We start from the raw sequence: 20,949 nt of genomic DNA on the forward strand, positions 1-20,949 counted from the left end.
TGGGGTAATGAAAGCACTTAACGACTCAATTTTTTTTTTTGGCTGAGGACGGTGTCTCGAGCTTCCAGACTCCTGAAAAGTCTGGAACGCCATTTGATAGCGCCAACATGTGCAGAAAGACAGAAACAATTTCATTGCTCAAAATTACAGCGCTCAAAGGATCTATGGCGTGGCAGCGACATCACAAGTGTTGTCAGCAGACCGGGAAGGGGAGCTTTCGGTCGATGTTGAAAGATTGAATTATTCCTAACATCCCATATCGACAAGCGTATACTTCTCAGTCGGATGTGTGTGCATGATAGGCCAGAAACCTCTGACTTTGTTCAACACTTTCATAGTAACAGATTCTTTCCTCCAACTACTGGCGGACGACGATGGGGCCCCATTGCTCATTCTCGTCACCTCCTCTACACGCGATACTTCGCCTTCATCAGGAGCGCTGCCGATTTCAACGACCCAGCAGACGCTCATGCTCCTCATCGTCGGATGGGGAACCATTTCCCAAGCATTGTCGTAGGGGACAGCGATCTCACATGGCCCGTCTACGTCGAAGATAGAAAAAAGCTCCTTTGCCCGACAAATCTCCCCTTCAGAGTCCTGGTATGCGCCTATTGTTTCCATGAAAGACACCATCGATCCAGGTGTGAGCTGTGCGTGAAGACCTCCAAGCCTAGAGTCCTTCTCGGCTTTCGTCTGTAGGTGACAATAATGATGGATTTCATCGGCAGCAAAGACGTATGAGAGGATTGATCTGTTGTATTGACGGTGCATGATGCAACAGTTGACTGCAGATTTCTTTGCTAAAGTTGAAATGTTGTCGTGCTCACCAACATCATGCTGATCTGCTTGATTGGCCTCCGAGTTCAATGCAGTGGCTTGTTTGCCGGCAAGTTTGTCGTCACGGGGTTCTGGCTTATTGGTCCCTACGTATAGATTGCCGTACATCATGATGCGAGCAATAAACCAGATCTGGTAATACTCTCCAGTTCGGGTTCTGTCCAGCGCAATGGTGCGAAACTTGTTGCGCTGTACAGCAGGATGGTTAAAGAGTTCTTCGGTGACATCGTCGGGCAAAGCTGGGAGGTCTTCGTGGACTGCATCCACACGCATGGATTGCCATATGCTGTTGGCAACTCCTTGAGCCCTTGGTTCAACTGTGGATTGGTTGTGCAGAAATCGAAGAATGTCAAAGAAAAGTCTTCCAAACACTGCCTGACGAGTCGGGCTAGCGTCCAACCTGTTCGCGAGAAGACACAAGGATATTTTGGCTGTGCCTGCGTATTGTTCGATACCGCTCCAAAACGCGGAATCGCTACTGAGGAATTTCTTCCCAGCTAACTGCTGCTTTACCCATTCCGACTTTGGCCAGTCCATCCGCTCAGATATCACATCTTTCCGCAGGCGACGCGCATGCGGTTCTTCATTCGGGATGGGGAGAAGCTCGGTCTTGATGCAACATAAGTTGAGCCATTCTTCGAGCCACAGAACCCTTATTGGGGTCAGGTCGATCGGGGTTTCAACATCCCAAAGATACGCCGGCACCCCAAGTATGCCGGGCCGCCTCTCGCGTAGTATGGCTCTTGGAAGATCGAATCCACGGATGGTTACTTGATCCAGAAACTGCAAGCCAACATCAAAAGGATGCACCCAGCCTGGTCGGATGTTTTGGAGAAGATCGAAACCTGGTTCATCGTTGGCGTCTCCCAGGACGGTGCCTGAGTATGCCTCCGGAACCAGCAGAGAGAAGTCGTTGTTGATGAGTGACAAGGTCAGAAGCACTGCACGGAGCGAGATGCGGTCTTTGGCAACGGCTTCCGGATTTAGTCGGTGTTCGTAACCACACATATTCGCCATGATGGCTATGCGGTCCTCGCTATGATAACATCCTCTTGTATTAAGCAACGTCAGGGCGCCGGCTGCGTCCACGGTGGGTCGGATGCCAAACGAAATGGCACTTCGCGCCCCGAACTTGAAGCTATCGTGTTTCGGTTTCCAGAATGGAGGATGCAAGCTCTCAACCTCGGCAATAATCCCCATGGCTTCATACATCCTTCCCTCGCGGAACAAGTTGAACTCGTCTCCCTCGAGTGAATGTTGTCGTAGGTATGTCTTCGCGGCCTGAACAATGTCACGGAACTCGTGTACCATGATGCAAACAACGTCGGACGGTAGACCGCGTCTTTGGTCCTCGCTCTCAAGCGAATGAGTCGGCAGGCCACTCCTTTTGCTAGGTATTCGAGGCCTCGATCGCTCGGGCAGTCCAGCGCCACGTTTGAAAACAAGACTGAGGTTGTCACCAGCACTGATAGCTTCCTGAACTACCCACGCACGGGTATACCATCGATCCCTCCTGACTTGTTGGAGAAATGCTATGATTATCTCCAGGTCTTGTTCTTTCGTAATTAGGCGATTGGTACCTGAATTTCTTGTCTTCGAAATCAAACCCCGGAGCTTTTCCAGCTGTTGCAAGCTCGACATAGCGACGTCTAGCAGGCCGCCGGTAACAAACGCCCTGTTGTAAATAATGTCCATTGCTTGAATTCCAAGTTGTTTATCCTCCTTATAGGGAGACTCGGCATCTTGAGGCGGCTGGGGAAGGCATTCTTGGTCGATCCAGATCATGCGGAGACCGAAACTGTTCGCGACGTCTACAGCACGGTCAAGAATATCGTCCACGGCTCTATTTGCGCGGACGACTCCATTAAGGTCGCGGACTTTGTATGTTCTGGGGATCTCAATGGTATTGCCGTCGTCGTCTTTCTGTTGAGGAGGCCAGCAGTAAGAAATGGCCAGATAGTGCGCGCAGATGTTGTTTGCTGAAGGTATGCCGTTCTCAAATAACTCCGGGAACTTATCTCTCGGTCTGTAGAGACGGAAACGGCTTGCTTTTCTGTCGTTTGGGAACTCTGGGCAGTGGGCACAGATAACGCATTCAAAATCCTCCAGAGGGGGGCCATTCCCGTTCGGGGTTGACGAGGGGGCATATCTGGGCTCGACATTGTGGCAAAACTGAAGCCGTGCCCCTGACGGTGATTCCTCCATCTCCCAATCATCATTCTGAATTTCCTTTCCCTTCCTTCTCTTATTATCGTGGGCAGTTCTGTCGTCGCCACGCTCCATAGGCCGTTTCGAGATGCCGGATCTCTCCTCGTGCAGTTCGTCCTGTGGCTTGGGCATACAAGGCTCTGACTGCTTTCCTTTCCCATCAACCAAGTCTATTTCTTCATCGAGTATGAGAAACTTGCAATCTCTGACAGCCCAGATCTCAGCCTCGCGGCGTTCGATTCGATACTCGGTTTGGTTGGTCAGCCCCGCGATCAGCAGACGGTCGCGAGGCGTGAAAGGTGTGTCGGAATCCAGATCGTTCTCCATTAGAATCTTTGGTGGGGTAGGATAAGTGAGACGGCGCGGTCTTGTAATAGCGATTGTACCAATGTATTAAACAGAATTGAAGGATTCGTATCTTTCTGCGAACACACTTATACATACGTCTTCATCTGCGGACCAGATGACTGGGCGCGCTGTTGGATCAGGCCGCATGAGGCAGCCGGGCTAACTATAAAATGGCTGCCAATTCCTTGGCTGACTCCCTGGATCTGATGGCTAGAAAGTGCGCTTCCATCTTCGCGGCTCAATATACACGACATGGGTTGATGTACGGTGCCAATGAAGTCCCTAAACGGGCATGTGGCAGGTCAGCCGGCCAGGCAGTTGTTTGCCTAATGGATTACAATGCATCAAAGCCCGCGAGTAAGATAGCGCCACACAAGAATAGGCGCCCATTATGCACTTACCATGGGCGTCGTGCATGATATGCATAGGCTTGACATGGTGCCTTGAGGAGGAAGCCTGGGCTCTGCTGCGCCACTGAGACCCTATTATTCAACATGAGGGTAACTCTGCTTCCCCGTGGGAATACTAAACATGTTTGCCCGAATTCGGTTGTTAGGAAGTTCCAGCTGATGCAGATTGACAAGGCTTTTTCTCTCCCGTCTAAGGTCTTATACACAATCTTTCAATTCTCTAGCGTAGAGATATCTGCTCTTTTTTTCCCTCCTGTCTTTCAAGAGCGAGATGCTTCAAATCAAGGCACTTGAGAAGTATGGGAGCAAGCATCGAAACCTGCTTCTACCTACTTCTGTCAATGCGAATGATTCGAGTACACTGATTTACTACTGATTTCGATAGTAAGCGCACGTTGGCACTTGGCAATGATCATCATACTCCATTGAAATCCGATAGCTACCCCAGGGGGTTCATGGATGTGCGTAGCACTAAATCCTGATATATGAAGAAAGGCAATTGTCATGGAATCTCATTGGAACCTGCTCATTTCAAGTAGCACTCGGACATGCATGGAAGATTCATATTCAGTGTTCATTTCCACTCCCCAGCCTTTGCCCGCTTACAGATTAGGAGCAAAGTTTCTGCCGCCCACTCGAAATCTTCCAGCGTGAGGTACGCCTGACCACTGATCCGGCACCAAAAGCCGCCTGCATAGAACTTGATGGGGATGTAAGTCTCGTACTCGGCCGGCGTCAGCTCTTGTATCCATTTCGCTATTTCCCGTCCCGCTGACGCTTCGACGTTGAGGTCCGCCAAAGTCAAGGGGAGGCGAACATTGACGAAGCAGCACTGCCGAAACGAAGCGGATGATGGGCCGAGGACTTCTGTACCGAGTATCTCTGCCATTACGTTGCCTCCTTGACGCGCAATCTTTTCACAGTATTCCCGAATATTCGTCTCACCACCGCAGACTCGGGCCCTGAATTCGAGTGCCGCGGGTATACAGCAATAGGGTGTGTTGTCTGTTGTAGAGATCTTGTCGAACAACTTTGAGAAGTAGTCTCGCGCATTCATCTTATTTCGAATCTCTTCGATCTCGTAGCCCCATGATGTGGGCACCGTCGAAGAGAACATGGCTTGGTTCCGGAATGGTACGTAGAGGACGGCGCACCCCCTCGGGACCATCAACCATCTAGACCGGAGATGAGCGTCAAGATTTCATTCATCTTAATAAGAGAGGGGCTTGACTCACTTGTAGCAGTTGCTGATGAAAAAGTCAGGCCTAACCTCATCACCAAGATGAGTCAAATCAATGTGGCCGACACCATGGGCGCCGTCCACCAAACTCAAGATCTCAAGGTTCTTACAAACTTTCACTAATCTCTCAAATGGGAACCTGACCCCGGGGCTTGTGAGGACGCTATCGAACATTGCAAGTACCGGTGTCTTTCTCTTCATTCTCACTTCCTCCACGGCACATCGAAATCGCTGTAGAATTTCGTCGTCATCGATGGGGTACGCAATCTCAATCGCGTGCGACGATAGTGGCCGATCTTCCGAAAGTGACTGAATAGTCTTGAAGCAGGCACCGTATATCGTATTGAAGTAAACGATTACATCGCCAGCCTGAAACTTCATGTTTCGGAGCACGGTGTTAACCCCCGTGGTGGCGTTCTGAACGAAAACGACTTCGCCAGGGTCCGCTCCGAGGAGGGGCGCGATTGCGGCTTTGCTTTCCCTGAGGAGCTTGGGGTAGGTATATCGCATGAACGTGTCTGGCCTCGCCTCGCTCTCGTCCTGTAATCGTCTTTGGTATTCTCGGACTTCTTTAGGGAAAGTCCCGAATGAGCCGTGGTTGAGAGGATGGTAGCTCTTAGCAAAAGAGAAGCATTGCTCTCGAATATCGGTTCCAAAGGCTATTGTAGGCGCCGATGGTACCGTTTCACCATGAGAACCCATCTTGATAACCTATCAATTTGGATAAAGATGCAGTTACGAGGTTAAGCTTATAATCATGGGTATGTTCAGCTCAAGTTGGGGGTTTCCGAACACAATGAGTGTTGGTTGGGATCGTGGACAAAGACGCTGTTCAAGAGACCCTTGCAAGCATCACGTGTTTATCGGCACTTGGTATCTGATAACGATGAGTGACTGTTCGCTTGTTGGCTCTGTCTTGAGCCCTTTGGGTGTTGGGTTCTAGTCCTCAGAGCACGGCTCATCTGCTGCTGCTCTCATTTCAGGGACACGAAGCCATGTTTTTTCGAGTCACCAAGTGTCATCCATACATCCTGCCCGGCGGATGGTCTTGACAATTGACAAGTCAACGGGCATGTCTAAAAATCTCAGCACTACTCATCAAGGAACATCTCTCCTTTTCTCATTCCATTCCCATTTAGTTTTGGCGGCATATCTAATGGCTTTTGTGTAGCAAGTAACTGATAGTAAACACGAATTCCACTCTCCTCAGCACTCCCCTCACGCAACAACCTCATCAAAGCTCTTCCCCACCAACTTGACAAACACATCCTTATACTTCTCCGCCGTAGCCTTGCACACATCCTCGGGCAGGGCAACGCCCTCCTTGCCCTTAAGCCCCTGCTCAATCAACCAGTTGCGGATAAACTGCTTATCAAAGCTCTCCTGGTCGCGGCCGACGGCGTACCCCGCAGCAGGCCAGTACCGACTGCTGTCGGGCGTGAGCACCTCGTCCACGAGCACGACCTCGTCCGTGTCCGGGTCGACGCCGAACTCGAACTTGGTGTCGGCGAGGATGATGCCGCGCTCGGCGGCGTAGTCGCGCGCCGCGGCGTAGAGCTGGAGGGCGAGCTCCTCGACGCGGTGGGCGTACTTTGCGCCGACGAGCTTGACGGCCTCGTCCGGGTGGATATTCTCGTCGTGCTCGCCTTGTTCTGCCTTTGTGGAAGGGGTGTAGAGGGGCGTGGCGAAGGCTTGGGATTGTTGCATGCCGGCGGGGACGGGGATGCCGTGGACGGTGCCCTTTGATTTGTACTCGTTCCAGGCGGAGCCGGTGAGGTAGCCGCGGACTTGTTGGGGTTCACAGTCAATATTTACAATCACGAGAAGGTTTGGTATGAGAAGGATGAGGCTGAGACATACCGATGGCCTCGAGGGGGATGACTTTGAGGCGGCGGACCTGCATGGCGCGGTTCTTGATGAGAGCGGCGTCGGCGGCGGGCAGGCCGGCCGGGGGGTCGAGGGTGATGAAGTGGGTCTTGAGGCCGGGGACTCGGTCGGTGAGGACCTTGAACCAGTGGGCCTATGTGCCGTTGGGCAGTCGTATTAGTAAAGATTACTTCTCACATGATCTAAGATTCGAGGATATAGAATGAGAAGGGGTTGTGAAGAGTGAGATGATTCGGGTGAGTGAGCGAGTGAGTGGTGTGGAATGAGAGAATGAGCCTTACAGAGGCATGGGTGAGAATGGCGCCCTTGTCAGGGATGCCGTTCTTCATGACGACATCGAAAGCAGAGACGCGGTCGGAGGCGACGAAGAGGAGCGTCTTGTCGTCGACCTCGAAAACATCGCGGACCTTGCCCTGGCCGATCTTCTTGAGGCCGGTGAGGTCGACGGATGTGACGCTAGCAGTCGCCATTGTGAGAGGGCCGTGTGAATGAGGTGAGTGAATGTGGGGTGGAGGGGTTGAAATTGTCGGCTTTGGAGGGGTTCAATGGAGGGGCAGTCGAGTTGTTATAGCGCGACAAGGGACGGAGAGGTCGACCTAAGTCGGGAGATGTGAGCGATGTAAGTTAGAGCCTTGTAGACAGTAATCTGGCGCACCTTGGTGAATAGAAAACGGAGGATGAGTCAGGTTTTCGAAGCCGAGTTCGGGATGAGGTTGGGAGACGTTCAAAAGGTTGAAAAGGTCGCGGCGCACCGTCCGCTCGGCACGGGTGACGAAAAACCGGCGTGAAAAAAATTTCCCCTTCGGGTGCAACCGCTCCACCGGTTCCCCTCCTCCATTGATGGGCTCGAACTTTAACCAGTGACATCCCGCAGTTGAGACGACAGTCTGCATTGCGATTGACTGCCTATCACAGCTTCAATGATGATTCGATTGAGAACACGATCTCAAGAGAACCATTCTGCAGACCGAAGGAAAATGCAGCGAATGCCACATGGCCGCGCTTTGAAGCCGTTCCCAACGTGACGATGAGCGCCTGCATCTTGACGTCAAATTACATTATCATTTAAAGTATGAGCAAGTATATGCATATAAGAATTAACCCGCCATCAGCGCCGCGCCCACGACAGCAAAGACAGACATGAGCACCATTACCAGGAACCCGTCCGCTTCCGAGGCCACCAGCCCAGGGTGTGACGCGGCATTCGGTGACTCGCTCGAAGACGGCGTCGAAGCGCCTGCCGACGCAACCGACGTGCCCATCCCAGCAGCCGCCGTCCTCGTCATCGTCCCCGTCCCCGTCCCGGCCCTCGTCGACGTCGGCGCCGGCGTACTAGCCTGGCTCGCCACACCCGTGGCCGTCGGCAAGGCAGTCTCGCCCGCCCGGAGCTCAATCACATTGGTCCGGGTCGCGTTGAGGTTCGACTGCGCGATGCCCACCTGGTGGTTCGCCTCGTCGTAGACGACGTACGCGCTCCGCAGGAACGTGTCGCCCAAAAGCGCAAACTCTGTGCTGTTGACGTCGAACGTGGCGCTGTTTTGTATGCCAAACATGCAGGGCTTGTCGAACGGGGTGAGGCCCTTGAGCTGGTCCATGATAGGGTCCAGGTTATCCAGGACCATCTCCTCCATCGGGACGCGGATCTTGACGCCGGCGAAAGCAAAGTCGAAAAAGATTCCCTCGCCTTGGGGGCCACGCCACTTGCAGTCGATAAAGCCGTACCCGGCGTCGACGACGTCGTATTTGACCCAGATGGACTTTGCCATTTGGTCAGGGAGGAGGCATATAGTCGACCCGGAGTCGAGGACGGTCGCGGCGTTGAAGTTGTCCCCGGCCATGTTGACCGTTTTGCCGTCTGGTGTTTCGATTTCGACGCCCGTCATGGATATGCTGTAGCTTGTCATGTTACCCGAGTGGTGGTCATTGACGAGCGGGAGCGTGGTGAGCGAGCCGATGTATTTCTCAGTGTCAATGCCGCCGAATAGTAATGTTCCCTCAGACGACGAAAGATCATTCTACCCGTCACTGTCAGTGGACATGCTGGAGAATGAAAAGTTGGAGAGTGCCTCCCTTACCAGCCATATACTGAAGGCTTTTCTGCCTATGACGCCCTGCGTAACCATGTTGTCGAGAATGGTAGGATACTTGCGCTTCGTCGCCACAGTCTGCGAGAACCCCAGACCAATCAACCCCGTGCCCTTGACCGTCTGAATCGCCAGACCAAGCTGCTGATCCTTGACCGTCTTCCCATTAATGCTGACGACATCCGAGATGTAGTCTCCCTTGATGTTCTTGCCGTCGAGGTACGTGATATCAAACCCATTCTGACCGACGACCTTGTACGTCGAGCTCGCCGTCGAGTTATACGTCTCGGTACATCCAGTCTCGTACTGGCGCTGCAGCTTCGTGCTCGTGCAGAGGTCGGCCTGCTTGTCGACGATCCACGTGTCGCTGCTGCCCGTGTCGACGTGCAGCAGCGCCTTCTGTCCCGGTGTGCCGATCTCGACTTCCGAGTAGTACCCGCCGCCCGTGATGTTGTTGAGCGCCGCGAGGGTGAGGGTGTCGCGGCGGGTGATCTGGACCAGGTCCACGGGGAGCTGGATCCTGTGGAAGTTGGCCGAGATGACCTTTTGCGAGACGGCTCCCGACGCCAGGGCCGCGAGGGCCAAGGTCGTCGTGGATAGCTTCATCCCTGTGGATGGGGGAGGGGCGGCCAAAGCTTTCAACTCCCTCGAGAAACGGACGCCTGTGGTTGGAGATCGAGTCCCTGTTGTTTACGTCTGCTCCACCCCCGCAGACTGCTTCTTATGCGGAGAAGCTTATCCTGGCAGACGTTCGAATAGTCATTCGAGAAACCGGGGATATGGGTCGGTAGCAACAGAAGGCCGTTATGACTGCAGGCGAAAGAAGAAAGCAGAGTATCGTCGGCCGGAGCTGTCAGATGCCAAACGGCGACGGGATCGCACGTCCTTTTCTGTCAATGGGCAACCAGCGGGAGGTCTCCTCTAGTACAGCCGCCAAAATGGGGAAAGAAAGCAAATGCCTCTTTGAAGCCACGCCCAGCAGGGCTATCTGGGGCCGTTGGAGCTAGCCTGACTGCATAATACTGGTAGGTAGACCTCGCGCCACCTTGAGAGCTCGTTGTTTTTACGAGATTTGGAGATTTGGGGTTTGATAGTCTGGTCGCGCCAGCCCCGAGATGGTTAGAGAGGCACAGCAGAACACCCCAGACGGGCAGAACGGGTTCCTCGGCTCTGTGCTTGGCGGCAAGGGAAATGGGGCAACGGAGGGCCATTGGGTGTGGAATATCATGATGGACACCCGGTGGAATGCTTTATCCGTACATTCAGGGGCTTTGTTATTTCTTGTCGCATTCTTGGTGTGGTTGCTTTGCTTGGTGTATGACGCGGGGAGCATGCCAAAATGAGTGTGTATGGCAAATGAGAAGATGGGAAAATGGCTGAGAGATTATTTGGTGTGGGAAAGTTGAAGGATCAAAGACAAGCAGAGACAAGTCGCGGGCCGAATTGACGTCTTGGCGTGTCCGGGGTGCTCAGTCACTGGCGATTTGTACGAGGTGAATATCCTTTGAAAGATGTTTAATCCCTTGCTTCTAGAATTATGGTTCCACAGAATGCTTCATTTCTTGGTATTATGTCTTTGCTTTCTTGGCTTCGCATGGTGAACAAATCTGTCAACTGAAGAGAAATGGTAACCGGCAAAGAGAAGGGAAGTTGAATGGCATTGATGCCAGTGGGTGAAGGCACAGATTAAGAACATTATCCATCACCGCCATGCTGGGAATTGTATCAAGTCGTGATTGTGATTGTGGACGGCTTTCGGCCATCTATTCAAAGCACTCCAAAGTGACTAGACTACATTGCCTCCCTGTCGCAGTGTTGAGCCACAACCTAGGTATTCTCGCTGGGCACAGCGATATCTCAAGCCTTTTTGACCCCAGAAACGCCTTGTCCTCGCCATCGCCTTATGACAAATCTCAAAAACTGAATCGAAACCAAAGCCATCTCATGTAGCTATGGGCGGACCCAGAGTCCCATCCGGCAAAACACGCTGCACGGTATTGTGCTCCGCCTCCTTCCTCAGCTTCCGTTCCGCCGCCGCCTCCTTGATGCGGCGCTCCTCGTCGAGCCTCGTGTTCGCGTCCACAGCCAAAAGCTTCATCTGGTACTTCACATCTCTAGTGTGGATCGAGTACCATCCCTGATGAGGCTTGCAGCGCTTCTTATCGCAAATATTCTTGTCCTCGCCGCTCAGACGGCTGCCGACGTCGATGTTGCCCGCCTTGTAGATCTCCTTGGCCTCGTCCGACTTGAGCCAGTTGGCAAAGGGGCCCACGACGCCCACCTGGTCGAGGCGGTAGTCGTAGCCGCACGCCGCGTCTTCGAATTGCTTGGAGGCAATGAGGGCCTTTCGCCGGTCGTTGGACCACTCGAGAATCTGGAGCATTTTTTGGCAGAGGAGGACCTCTTCGCCCAGCTTCTTGCGCTCCGCGGCTGAGACTGTAAGAATCTCCTTCTCCTCCTCGGTGAGGTACGCCGGTACAAGATTCTTGGTCTTGGATTCAGGGCTTTCAGCTGCAAGAAGTGGTTAGTCAAATTGTGCAATCCAGTTGAGCAATCCAGTTGAGCAATTAAACTCATTTGCGTACCTCCGTTTTTCTTTGGAGCAAACGGCTTGGTTTGGACCTTCCATCTGCCATCGTCCGGGTCGACACCGGCAAGCGTGCTAGCCAACAGACCCATGGCCTCCTCCTGAGTAAGTCCGTCCTGCGAACCGTTCTTGGATGAGTGCTTCTTCGGCAGGGCCGCGATGCTCTTCTCCCAAAACATGTGCGCATGCTCATCGCTGCAGAAGACGCTACTGTTCTCCGGACCATCATAGAGACGCGCCGCCTTCATGCAGTTCCTGTACGAGCACGTCTTCTTGAAGAGACTGACGTTCTGGTCGCCGTCTGAGCAGTTAGGGCAGACGAAGCGCTCAATGAGGTTCTCGCCAACCTCCTTGCTCATGCCGATGCACTCGCCGTGGAACCAGTCGTCGCACATGTCGCACGAGATCATGAACCGGTGATCGTCTGGGCCGCGGCAGATGCAATACGGTCCGTTGTCAGATTCATCGTCGGAACCTCCTGCCAAGTCGTCGTGTAGATTGGCGGATGATGTTGTGGACGCTGCGTCGGTCTGCTTCTTGGGCTTGCTTGATTTCGATGGGCCACCCTTGGGTCTCTTCGGCACCTTCTTGACCGCAGCGGTTCCCTTCTTCTTCGGGCCCATCTTTTGAGATTCCGATGGCTTCTCGGTGGTTTCTAGAATGGTGGAAGGAGAGAAAGCCTCTCTAGTTGGAGGTGGGAGAGAAGAATCGGGTTGTGATGACGGCGCCGTATTGAAATCCGTTTTCTCCTCTTCTGTGTTCTGATGTGCCGTTTGGAATGTGGTGGGAACTTGGCCGGGCGCGTCTGCCATCTCGAGATCCTCATCCTCGCCGCCTTTGATCTTTGGCTCCACGTCTGAATCCATGGCTTCCAGCATATATCTTTACAGCAGTGACGACCTGGAAGTGAAAAACAGATATCGAGAGCGCAGTATGAGAACAAAGAGTGAGTTTTAGTTAAAAGAAAAATGAAAGACAATTTCGTTTATTACGTGATACACGGTGTTGAGGTTCACTAGAGTGAAGTTACAGAATGAGAGTGAGTGAGTGAGAGTGGAAGGTCCAGCATTAAGAAAAGACCCACAGCTATCTCGGTGAAATTGGCTGGCTCTCGGTCTGCTTCGGTGAACATGACAATTGGGAAGGAATTCCGCATCAATGGTTCTTCCGACCCACAATACTTTGGAAGGTGGCCCAAGCTCACCGAGAGCTTTTGGAGTCTTACGATTTTCGAATGACGAAGGCTCCCAGATTTCCCGGTCGCCCTGCATCATCTCATTGATTAAACCTTCAATTACCTCAACCATGTCGCAAGCCACTACGAGGCTTCTGTGGAAGTCTCTTTCCTCCACAACTTCGACACAATGCCGACGATGCATCTCCCAATCGACGTTTCCTAAGCAGACCCGGCCGACTGCCGCTGCGCCGAGCATGCTCCAAACGAGGCCTTCCCCGGCGCAAAGGAGGACGAAGACGTTTAAGACCGTAGAGGAGGCAAAGAGCAGATACAGAGCAGGGGTATGGTCTCTATCTAGAGTATTGGGGTGCCGTTATAATTGAGAATGGTCATGCTGACTGGATGTCTGAACCAGCCCTTTTCATGGAAGGCGGGCTTGCTGTTCGTTGGAACCGGTGTTGGTTTGACATGGTACTTTGAGGCCGAGAAGCAGCGCATGGAGCGCAAGCGCATCGCGGAGGCGACCAAGGGCATGGGACGGCCCAAGGTGGGAGGACAATTCGAGTTGACCGACCAGAACGGCAACAAGTTCACCAGCGAGGATATGAAAGGTCGCTACGCACTGGTTCGTGGAGCCGTACAATGTCGCAAGGGAAGAAGAACAAGAAAAAGCTGACAATGTCTGCCACAGGTCTACTTTGGCTTCACGCACTGCCCCGACATCTGCCCCGACGAACTCGACAAGATGGCCCAGATGTACGACCTCGTCGAGAAGCAGCGCCCCGGCTCCGTCCTGCCCCTCTTCATCACTTGCGACCCGGAGCGCGACACCCCCAAGGTGGTCAAGGAGTACCTGTCCGAGTTCCACCCCAAGTTCATCGGCCTGACGGGCACCTACGACGAGATCAAGGCCATGTGCAAGCTGTACCGCGTCTATTTCAGCACGCCGCAGCACGTCAAGCCGGGCCAGGATTACTTGGTGGACCACAGCATATACTTTTACCTGATGGACCCCGAGGGCGACTTTGTCGAGGCGCTGGGGCGGCAGCACTCGCCGTCGCAGGCGGCCAAGATTATTTTGGACCATATGAATGATTGGCAGGGAGGGTGGAAGAAGGAGGAGTAGGCCCGGAGAGGGAGAGAAGAAGATTGATGAGAAGTGGGCGGTGTACCAACTTGTGTAATATGTACCATCAGCTGTTATATGGATAGACCTTTGGGCCATCGTTGCTCCAAGACCACTCAATCACACTGTAATACCTTGCGACATCTGCAGTCGGTGGGACCAGGTTGAGAATTCGCCCACCTTGGCCATGCTTTTCAATGGATTGAAGACCGATATGTTGCTCAAACTGTGGATATGGCAGCGGAGGTTTAGCGATTGCATTTTGAGGAAGAAAGAGTAGTCCGGAATTAACAAACCACTCCTTGACCCTTCTTTGGTCAGATATCTGTCAACCGAGAGCCGAATAATTGTCGTTTATGCGACTCACGCACATGGAACTCAGCCATGAAAAGACAGTATATATCTAAACTGCATTTCTTTCGGTATCAGAATGTAGCTTATTTTCAGCACCTCAATCACATTCACTACAAGCCGGTTTCAAGCCGTTGCATCGAGTGATGGGCTCAAGACGCACCCCGCAGACCTGAGGTCGACTCAGCCGCTAAAATTAGCGAGCGAGCGGAGAGCATTGGACGGATGGCAGGGGTAGGTTCCTTGCAGGGGAGAGCTCAGTGTTGACCGTTATCCGTTATCCGTGCCCGCTGGTTCAACCTCAACCACGCGGGCAACCTCGACTCATCATCACTCTTACACTCAAACAACCCCCATTTTCCTTTCGCGTTCTGTCATGCGGCATATTTGAATTTCCAGATTGATTTGAAAGGATTTACTTTTTATACATCATGAGACAGGCAGTCAGGGCGACGGGCCTCGGTCGGCTTGTTTCGAGGCCACTCACCACTTCACCGACACCTATCAGATGCGCGGCTGCCGGTATCGGGCGTCACGAGAGAGGGCTTCCCGGGCCGAGGAGGGTAACGCTACCTTTGACGAGTTCATTTGGTGTCACCAAGACTGTTGGCTCGGAGCGGTGGTTCAGTAGCAAGAAGCCGGTTTTCGAGGCGGGCGAAGCTCCGTCGTTTGCGTTTGCTTTTGAGTGAGTCAAGTCCAATGGCGCCAGGCTGTGCAGCTCATTCGGGGCTCGGTGTGGTCCTGGAAGCCATAGCCGTCACCCATGTTCCACCAGGAACTGTGTAAGAGACGTGACTAACGAGAAAGCTCAGCATCGACGGCGTTCTGTTGCACGTGGCCAAGCCTATTCCCGGGGCCGCCGAGTCGCTGCAGTACCTCAACGACAACAACATCCCCTTCATCCTCCTGACCAACGGCGGAGGTAAGCCCGAGGCCGTCCGGGTGAAGGATCTGAGCGACAAGCTCGGGGTCAAGCTCTCGGTGGACAACTTTGTCCAGTCGCACACTCCCTTTCAGGAGCTGGTGCAGGGGCCAGAGGGACTGGGAGACAAGACCATCTTCCTGACGGGTGCCGATGCGAAGAAGTGTCGAGAGATTGCGAAGCTGTAAGTCAGCAGCCTTTTGAGAGCCTGTACGTTTCTGCGAACTCAACAGCAACTGACAACCAAACAAGGTACGGCTTCAAGAACGTGGTGACGCCGGCGGACATCATCCACGCTCACCCCGAAGTATTCCCCTTTGAACTCCTCAAAAAGACAGTCTACGCAGACTCTCACGAGCCCCTTCCGAAGCCCATCCACGACGGCACCGTAGCGGACGCGGACGCGCTCAAAATCGATGCCATGTTCGTCTTCAACGACCCGCGCGACTGGGCTCTCGACATCCAAATCATCACCGACCTGCTCTTATCGCGCCAGGGTCTGTTGGGAACGTACTCGCCCAAGAACGGCGACGCGTCGCTGCCGAACGGCGGGTGGCAGCAGGACGGACAGCCGCCGCTCATCTTCTCGAACGCGGACCTGTTCTGGTCGACGACGTACCACCAGCCGCGGTTCGGACAGGGGGCGTTCCAGGCGGCTGTGGCGGGCGTGTGGAAGGAGGTCACGGCGGGGCAGGCGGAGTTGAAGAGGACTGTGTTTGGGAAGCCGTTTGCGACTACGTATCAGTATGCGGAGCGGGTTCTTGATGCCCATCGCAAGGCGCTGCTTGGCAAGAGTAAGAGCGTTGGCGGTGGTGGAGATGTGGCGCCGTTGAAGACGGTGTACATGGTGGGAGATAACCCGGAGAGCGACATCCGGGGCGCGAATGATTATAGTAATGAGGAGACGGAGTGGGCTTCTGTGCTGGTGAAGACGGGTGTTTGGAGCCAGGAGAGAGGCGCGCCTACGCATAAGCCCAAAATGATTGTGGATGATGTCAAGGCGGCGGTTGAGTGGGCGTTGCAGAGGGAGGGAAGGCCAGCCAAGATCTAGGTACGCGTTGGAGCATGTTGGTACTGGAAGCTCCTCAGGTAGTGTATTGTATTAGGCAAGATAGTCGTAGCTCACCGGTGAATGGCAGAGCGTGTAACTACAAATCCAGCTGGACGGTGTAATACAAGGTGTGGCTGGGCTCAATCTCGAGAGATGGTGTGCTGTGTACCAAGGTCTGTACATGTATCGAAGCAGGATTTTGAAATTTAGACTTCTAAACGGTCTGCTCCCAGCGATGTAGCGTCGTGTATCCTTAAAGAATGACATTGGACGGTCGATTGAGGCACATGGCAATTACCGGCATGGTAATTGGAGAAGAACCCAAAATCCATTTTCGCCCAAAGCTGTCAATTGATGTCAACTGCTGTCAACTTTGGGGGCGAAGTGTTGGTGTGTCGCCATGTACGTCACATGCAAGACGCGGGCGCCATGCCATGGAAAGCAAGGGTCGGGAGCTCCCGACTGGTAGAGTAGGGTCCCCCTGACGTCACATTTAGTCTTGTCTTTTTGGGGTGGTTGCGTGGTTGCGTGGCATTGCCATGGAACCGGGCTGACATTGTTTGGTGCCAAACTTGACGTTGGTTAATGTACTCTAAAGTATGTTTCTGTGGCCTCGTGAGATGTCATGTTGGTGACAGAATCCTTCCCGAGTTTCTAGTTGGTGGTGAAGTGATGGAGGAGCGAATTGGTGTTAGTGCGACGATAAGAAGAACCCTTGCTCTGAAATTGTGAAGCTACCTGAAGACAAGGTACCTTGACAAGTGAGGTGGGCGGAAGTCGGTGGAATACCAAATTTGTGCGGTTGTCGTCGGGTGCATTTGCGGCACTGCGGGACAATCAATGTACGGTCTAAAGCGCGCTATGAGGAACCTGGGACCAATGATGAGGTACCTTTACGCAGTAAATACGCACTACTTGTACTTACTTTTGTAAAGCGGGCAGGGATGACGGCGAGGGGTGCACCTGACCACTTCCAGCTGGAGGTCCACCGCCTGGAGCTCTCCCCAGTGGTCCCCGTCCCCACGGCTCGGTCAACCAAAGCGTCCAACGGCCCATAACTGCAACCTCGTCAGAACCTCGCACCACACGACTGGTTGCCCTTTTGCTGTGGCTGTAATTCGCCTAACAACCGCTCAACGGGTTATTCTTCCATTTTCCTTCTTACCCTTTTACCCTTCATCTGAACACCCTTCTTCTGTGCATCGTCTCCCCGCACAACTCTGGCCATTCTCGTCTCATTCTTTCGTAAATCTTCCTCTTCCAGAACCACTTCGAGAACCCCATCTAGGTAATCCAGCCTGCAGCCAACCCCCCGTCACCCCTCACAGTTGGGGTCCATCTCAAGGTATCCGTACACCACCTAAGGTACCTGGTCTGAGGTGACCCGTGTCGCCTGCGTGCCCCACGATAAACCCCTCCGTGTCTTTTTGCGCCGGGCCCGATAAGAAACCTCCAGCACCCGACTCCGTACTTATCGTGGGATTCCCATTCTCTGTGCCCCTCCCCTTCCAGGCTCCCCCATACCCAACCTAAGCTGCAATCGCAAACTGTCACCTCTCACCTCCCCAAAGGAGGATAACCTCGATTTTCTTCACCGACGCACATTGCAAATCCCCTGTCGTCTCACGCGAGCAAAATTTCCTCTATCCGCATAGCCGCGAACCTACCTTAGCACCAATACCCGACTTTGTGCGCGCGCGCGCGACTCCCTTCCTCTCATAAACTCTGTTGCGCCCGCTTCTTCTTCCTCTGTCTTGTCTGCCAAGATGTCGTCCTCTTCGTCGCCCCAGATCACTGGACAGCAGCAGCCCCTGCGATCAGCCATGAAGACGGATGAAGAGTGCGCGTCCAACACCGCCAAAGGTCAGTTCAAGCAAACGTCTGGCTTCGTCTCATTTTAAACATACCCACGGTCTCTGCAGGCTCGGCATCAGCATCAAGTGGTATCGTGTCATCTCGACAGTGATGGGAGGATAAGGGATCGCGCACATGTGGCTGGCAGTCGAGCCGCGATAGTAACTCGTTCCAATGCTCATGCTTGTGCCCATGCCTATGTGCCTGCCCCGCGTCACCCAGGAACACTTTACTGCTCACCGCAGACACAGCTTGATGGACCGGTATCGTCGCTGGGCTTGTGACTTGCAAGAAAAGACCAATGATTTACTAACCCTCTCGCAGTCGTTCAAATCGCTGAGCCAGAGGCTGACGCTGTCGCCCCTCCTCCACCTGCCCCGCCTTCCGATCATCACCACAAGAGACAGTACGCCGCCAACATGGCCAAGAGGTTGACAGGTCGCATGGGACTCACTAGCTCCTCGTCCTCTCGCTCTTCCCCTGTCATGGAGCCGTCGCCTGGTCCGTCTTCCGACGATGCTACCGCTGCTGCTGCTGCTGCTGCTGCTGCTACCGCCGCCGCCGCTGCTCAACCCTCTCACCACCATCATCGCCACGGCCACAAGGCTCACTACGAGAGTCAGAAGCTGCTCGCCCAGCTCAACGACTGGTTGGAGCATGAGAAGAAGAAGAAGGCTGCCCGGAAGAGCAAGACGTCGCCCCGACGCCGTTCACCCCAGTCAAAGACCAAGAAGGAGCGATCTCCTGCGGCAGAGACGACAGACCCGACAGCCCAGCCCGCTGCTCCTCGGTCGCGCTCAGACTCCATCGACTCCGATTCCAGCGACGTTTCCTTCGATAGGCTGCAGAGGATCATCGAGGACAGCATGGCTTCTATGGGGATCAGCTCGGTGCCTCAGATGAGCCCCAAGGTCGGCAGGCGCCCCTCCCTCCGTCACAAGAAGTCGTTGTCGCGTAGCATGCTCCATAGGACGGCAAGCTCCGACACCGATTACATCGGCGAGGACGTCATAGTGCCAACCTGCGACGCAATTCTCGACAACTCAAAGACCCTCAGCTACAGTGGTGGCGGCAAGAGTACCGACGACCTGACTCTTGGTGGCCAGGCAGACGAAAAGGAGAAGGCCTGGGAAACGTTCAAGAACGAGATTGTGCGCCTAGCTCATACTCTGAGAATCAAGGGTTGGAGGAGAGTTCCTCTCGACAGTGGCAACAGCGTCATCGTGCAACGTCTTAGCGGAGCCTTGACCAACGCCGTCTACGTCGTCTCTCCCCCTGAAGACCTCGAGGAAGTCCCCGGCAAGAAGCCCCCGCCAAAGCTCCTCCTGCGCATCTACGGACTCGAAGCCCTCATCGACCGCGAGAACGAACTCAGCGTGCTCCGGCGACTGGCGCGAAAGAAGATTGGCCCGAGACTTCTCGGGTGCTTCACCAACGGCCGCTTCGAGGAGTACTTCAACTCCATCACCCTCACCCCCAACGACCTGCGCGATCCCGATACCTCCAAGCAGATTGCTAAGCGCATGCGGGAGCTCCACTTTGGCATCGACGTCTTGGAACGCGAAAAGGATGAGGGTCCCGCGGTGCTCAAGAACTGGGATGCCTGGCTCGGCAACGTCGAGAAGAAGATTTGCGCCCTCGACGAGGGCGTGCGCAATGGCAACTGCGTCTTCCGCGACCGCGGGTACGTGTGTGGCGTGGAGTGGAAGCAGTTCAAGGAGCTTTACGACAAGTATCGCGAGTTGGCTCTCAGCGCCTACAAGGGCCACGCCATCCGCGAGCGTCTCGTCTTTGCCCATAACGACGTGAGTACACTTACCCCTATCCTATCCACCCCCAAATATCATATTCAGTCACCAACTAACACGCCCACGCAGACCCAATACGGCAACATCCTTCGCATGCGCCCCGAAGACGAGAAATCCCCCCTCCTAAAGCCAGCAAACGAGCACAAGCAGCTCGTCGTAATCGACTTCGAGTACGCCGCCGCCAACGTCCCGGGCCTCGAGTTCGCAAACCACTTCACAGAATGGTCCTACAACTACCACCACGAATCCCTCCCCTTCGTCTGCAACACGGCAGTCTACCCAACCATCCAGGAACAGCGCCGCTTCCTCAAAGCCTACGTCGAGCACCGGCCCCAATACACCCACGGCGGCGCCTCCACGCCCCGCCTCGCCCCCGCCGGCGCCGCGGACGGCAGCAGCGCCGTCGGCACGCCCGCCCTCCTCCCGACCTCCTCCTCCTCCTCCATCGTCGAGTTCATGCTCGACGCCCGCGTCCCGCCCAACCACTGGAAAGAAGAGGAGCGCCGCGCAGAGGAGGCCGTCGAGGCGGAGATCAAGGAACTCTACGAGGAAACCCGTCTCTGGCGCGGCATCAACAGCGCGCAGTGGGTCGCGTGGGGCGTCGTCCAGGCCAAGGTACCCGGCTTCGAGTCCCAGGAGGAGATCGAGCAGCAGGAGAAGCAGGCGCAGAACGAGGCCGCCGCCGCCGCGGGCGACGCGGACGCGAAAGCCGAGGTGCAGGCTGCTGCGGAGGCCGAGGACGAGGGCGACGAGTACGATTACCTGGGCTACGCGCAGGAGCGGGCATTCTTCTTCCTGGGCGATTGTGTGCTCATGGGGATCGTGAAGAAGGAGGAGTTGCCCGAGGACGTGCAGGCCCGGCTCAAGATTGTGGATTACTGAAGTAAGGTAGCGACTTGCTACTTTTTTTTCGTGCCTTTCTTTTGCACATACTCCGTTTACAATATACCAGATTTGAAAGCCGAAAAAGAGTCTAGTGATGTGAAATGTTTAGCTGTAGTGAAGCATCGTTGTATTCTTGTGTGCCATCTAGAAGTTTCTTGCACTGCACTCGTCGTG

At 54.3% G+C, this 20,949-nt stretch overlaps 8 protein-coding genes across 8 annotated transcripts; 3 read left to right on the plus strand and 5 right to left on the minus strand.

The window, feature by feature from the left end:
• Positions 1-246: 246 nt before the first annotated feature.
• HER10_EVM0001682 (uncharacterized protein) lies at positions 247-3,372 on the minus strand (the record flags this gene model as incomplete). Its single annotated transcript, XM_035471422.1, has 1 exon — positions 247-3,372. The coding sequence occupies one exon, from the start codon at positions 3,370-3,372 to the stop codon at positions 247-249; it is 3,126 nt and encodes a 1,041-aa protein (XP_035332196.1).
• A 1,005-nt stretch (positions 3,373-4,377) lies between these two features.
• Positions 4,378-5,745, minus strand: HER10_EVM0009980 (uncharacterized protein; the record flags this gene model as incomplete). Its single annotated transcript, XM_035479450.1, has 3 exons — positions 4,378-4,978; positions 5,039-5,603; positions 5,637-5,745. 3 exons carry the CDS (start codon positions 5,743-5,745, stop codon positions 4,378-4,380), a joined length of 1,275 nt encoding a protein of 424 aa, XP_035333179.1.
• Positions 5,746-6,261: 516 nt separating this feature from the next.
• Positions 6,262-7,400, minus strand: HER10_EVM0010052 (phosphoribosylaminoimidazole-succinocarboxamide synthase; the record flags this gene model as incomplete). The annotated part of the gene is made up of 3 exons (XM_035479522.1): positions 6,262-6,830; positions 6,904-7,063; positions 7,212-7,400. The coding sequence occupies 3 exons, from the start codon at positions 7,398-7,400 to the stop codon at positions 6,262-6,264; spliced, it is 918 nt and encodes a 305-aa protein (XP_035333193.1).
• A 627-nt stretch (positions 7,401-8,027) lies between these two features.
• On the minus strand, positions 8,028-9,620 carry HER10_EVM0002322 (eukaryotic aspartyl protease; the record flags this gene model as incomplete). The annotated part of the gene is made up of 2 exons (XM_035472038.1): positions 8,028-8,945; positions 9,006-9,620. The coding sequence occupies 2 exons, from the start codon at positions 9,618-9,620 to the stop codon at positions 8,028-8,030; spliced, it is 1,533 nt and encodes a 510-aa protein (XP_035332266.1).
• A 1,192-nt stretch (positions 9,621-10,812) lies between these two features.
• On the minus strand, positions 10,813-12,645 carry HER10_EVM0009693 (PHD-finger domain-containing protein). The gene is made up of 2 exons (XM_035479173.1): positions 11,600-12,645; positions 10,813-11,525 (listed from the first exon to the last, which is right to left on the minus strand). Exons 1-2 carry the CDS (start codon positions 12,477-12,479, stop codon positions 10,957-10,959), a joined length of 1,449 nt encoding a protein of 482 aa, XP_035333143.1. The 5' UTR covers positions 12,480-12,645; the 3' UTR covers positions 10,813-10,956.
• A 196-nt stretch (positions 12,646-12,841) lies between these two features.
• On the plus strand, positions 12,842-14,175 carry HER10_EVM0011980 (SCO1/SenC). Its single transcript, XM_035481386.1, has 3 exons — positions 12,842-13,119; positions 13,194-13,403; positions 13,470-14,175. The coding sequence occupies exons 1-3, from the start codon at positions 12,907-12,909 to the stop codon at positions 13,902-13,904; spliced, it is 858 nt and encodes a 285-aa protein (XP_035333445.1). The 5' UTR covers positions 12,842-12,906; the 3' UTR covers positions 13,905-14,175.
• Positions 14,176-14,405: 230 nt separating this feature from the next.
• HER10_EVM0006936 (HAD-superfamily subfamily IIA hydrolase) lies at positions 14,406-16,424 on the plus strand. Its single transcript, XM_035476507.1, has 3 exons — positions 14,406-14,940; positions 15,068-15,361; positions 15,430-16,424. Exons 1-3 carry the CDS (start codon positions 14,687-14,689, stop codon positions 16,226-16,228), a joined length of 1,347 nt encoding a protein of 448 aa, XP_035332815.1. The 5' UTR covers positions 14,406-14,686; the 3' UTR covers positions 16,229-16,424.
• Positions 16,425-17,337: 913 nt separating this feature from the next.
• On the plus strand, positions 17,338-20,856 carry HER10_EVM0001546 (choline/ethanolamine kinase). The gene is made up of 3 exons (XM_035471290.1): positions 17,338-18,091; positions 18,407-19,887; positions 19,960-20,856. The coding sequence occupies exons 1-3, from the start codon at positions 17,995-17,997 to the stop codon at positions 20,770-20,772; spliced, it is 2,391 nt and encodes a 796-aa protein (XP_035332175.1). The 5' UTR covers positions 17,338-17,994; the 3' UTR covers positions 20,773-20,856.
• Positions 20,857-20,949: the final 93 nt, after the last annotated feature.

Source organism: Colletotrichum scovillei (genome assembly GCF_011075155.1).
Source record: "Colletotrichum scovillei strain TJNH1 chromosome Unknown Contig00006, whole genome shotgun sequence".
NCBI lineage: Eukaryota > Fungi > Ascomycota > Sordariomycetes > Glomerellales > Glomerellaceae > Colletotrichum > Colletotrichum scovillei.

Bases quoted from the DNA above. Each gene is read 5' to 3' on its own strand.
- HER10_EVM0009693 (XM_035479173.1), bottom strand. From the start codon at position 12,479: ATGCTGGAAGCCATGGATTCAGACGTGGAGCCAAAGATCAAAGGCGGC. The intron at 11,526-11,599 runs GTACGCAAATGA...CACTTCTTGCAG, and splicing joins TGCTCCAAAGAAAAACGGAG to CTGAAAGCCCTGAATCCAAG.
- HER10_EVM0011980 (XM_035481386.1), top strand. From the start codon at position 12,907: ATGTCGCAAGCCACTACGAGGCTTCTGTGGAAGTCTCTTTCCTCCACA. The intron at 13,120-13,193 runs GTATGGTCTCTA...TGTCTGAACCAG, and splicing joins AGAGCAGATACAGAGCAGGG to CCCTTTTCATGGAAGGCGGG. The intron at 13,404-13,469 runs GTTCGTGGAGCC...TGTCTGCCACAG, and splicing joins TGAAAGGTCGCTACGCACTG to GTCTACTTTGGCTTCACGCA.
- HER10_EVM0006936 (XM_035476507.1), top strand. From the start codon at position 14,687: ATGAGACAGGCAGTCAGGGCGACGGGCCTCGGTCGGCTTGTTTCGAGG. The intron at 14,941-15,067 runs GTGAGTCAAGTC...GAGAAAGCTCAG, and splicing joins TCGTTTGCGTTTGCTTTTGA to CATCGACGGCGTTCTGTTGC. The intron at 15,362-15,429 runs GTAAGTCAGCAG...CAACCAAACAAG, and splicing joins TGTCGAGAGATTGCGAAGCT to GTACGGCTTCAAGAACGTGG.
- HER10_EVM0001546 (XM_035471290.1), top strand. From the start codon at position 17,995: ATGTCGTCCTCTTCGTCGCCCCAGATCACTGGACAGCAGCAGCCCCTG. The intron at 18,092-18,406 runs GTCAGTTCAAGC...ACCCTCTCGCAG, and splicing joins CGCGTCCAACACCGCCAAAG to TCGTTCAAATCGCTGAGCCA. The intron at 19,888-19,959 runs GTGAGTACACTT...ACGCCCACGCAG, and splicing joins TCGTCTTTGCCCATAACGAC to ACCCAATACGGCAACATCCT.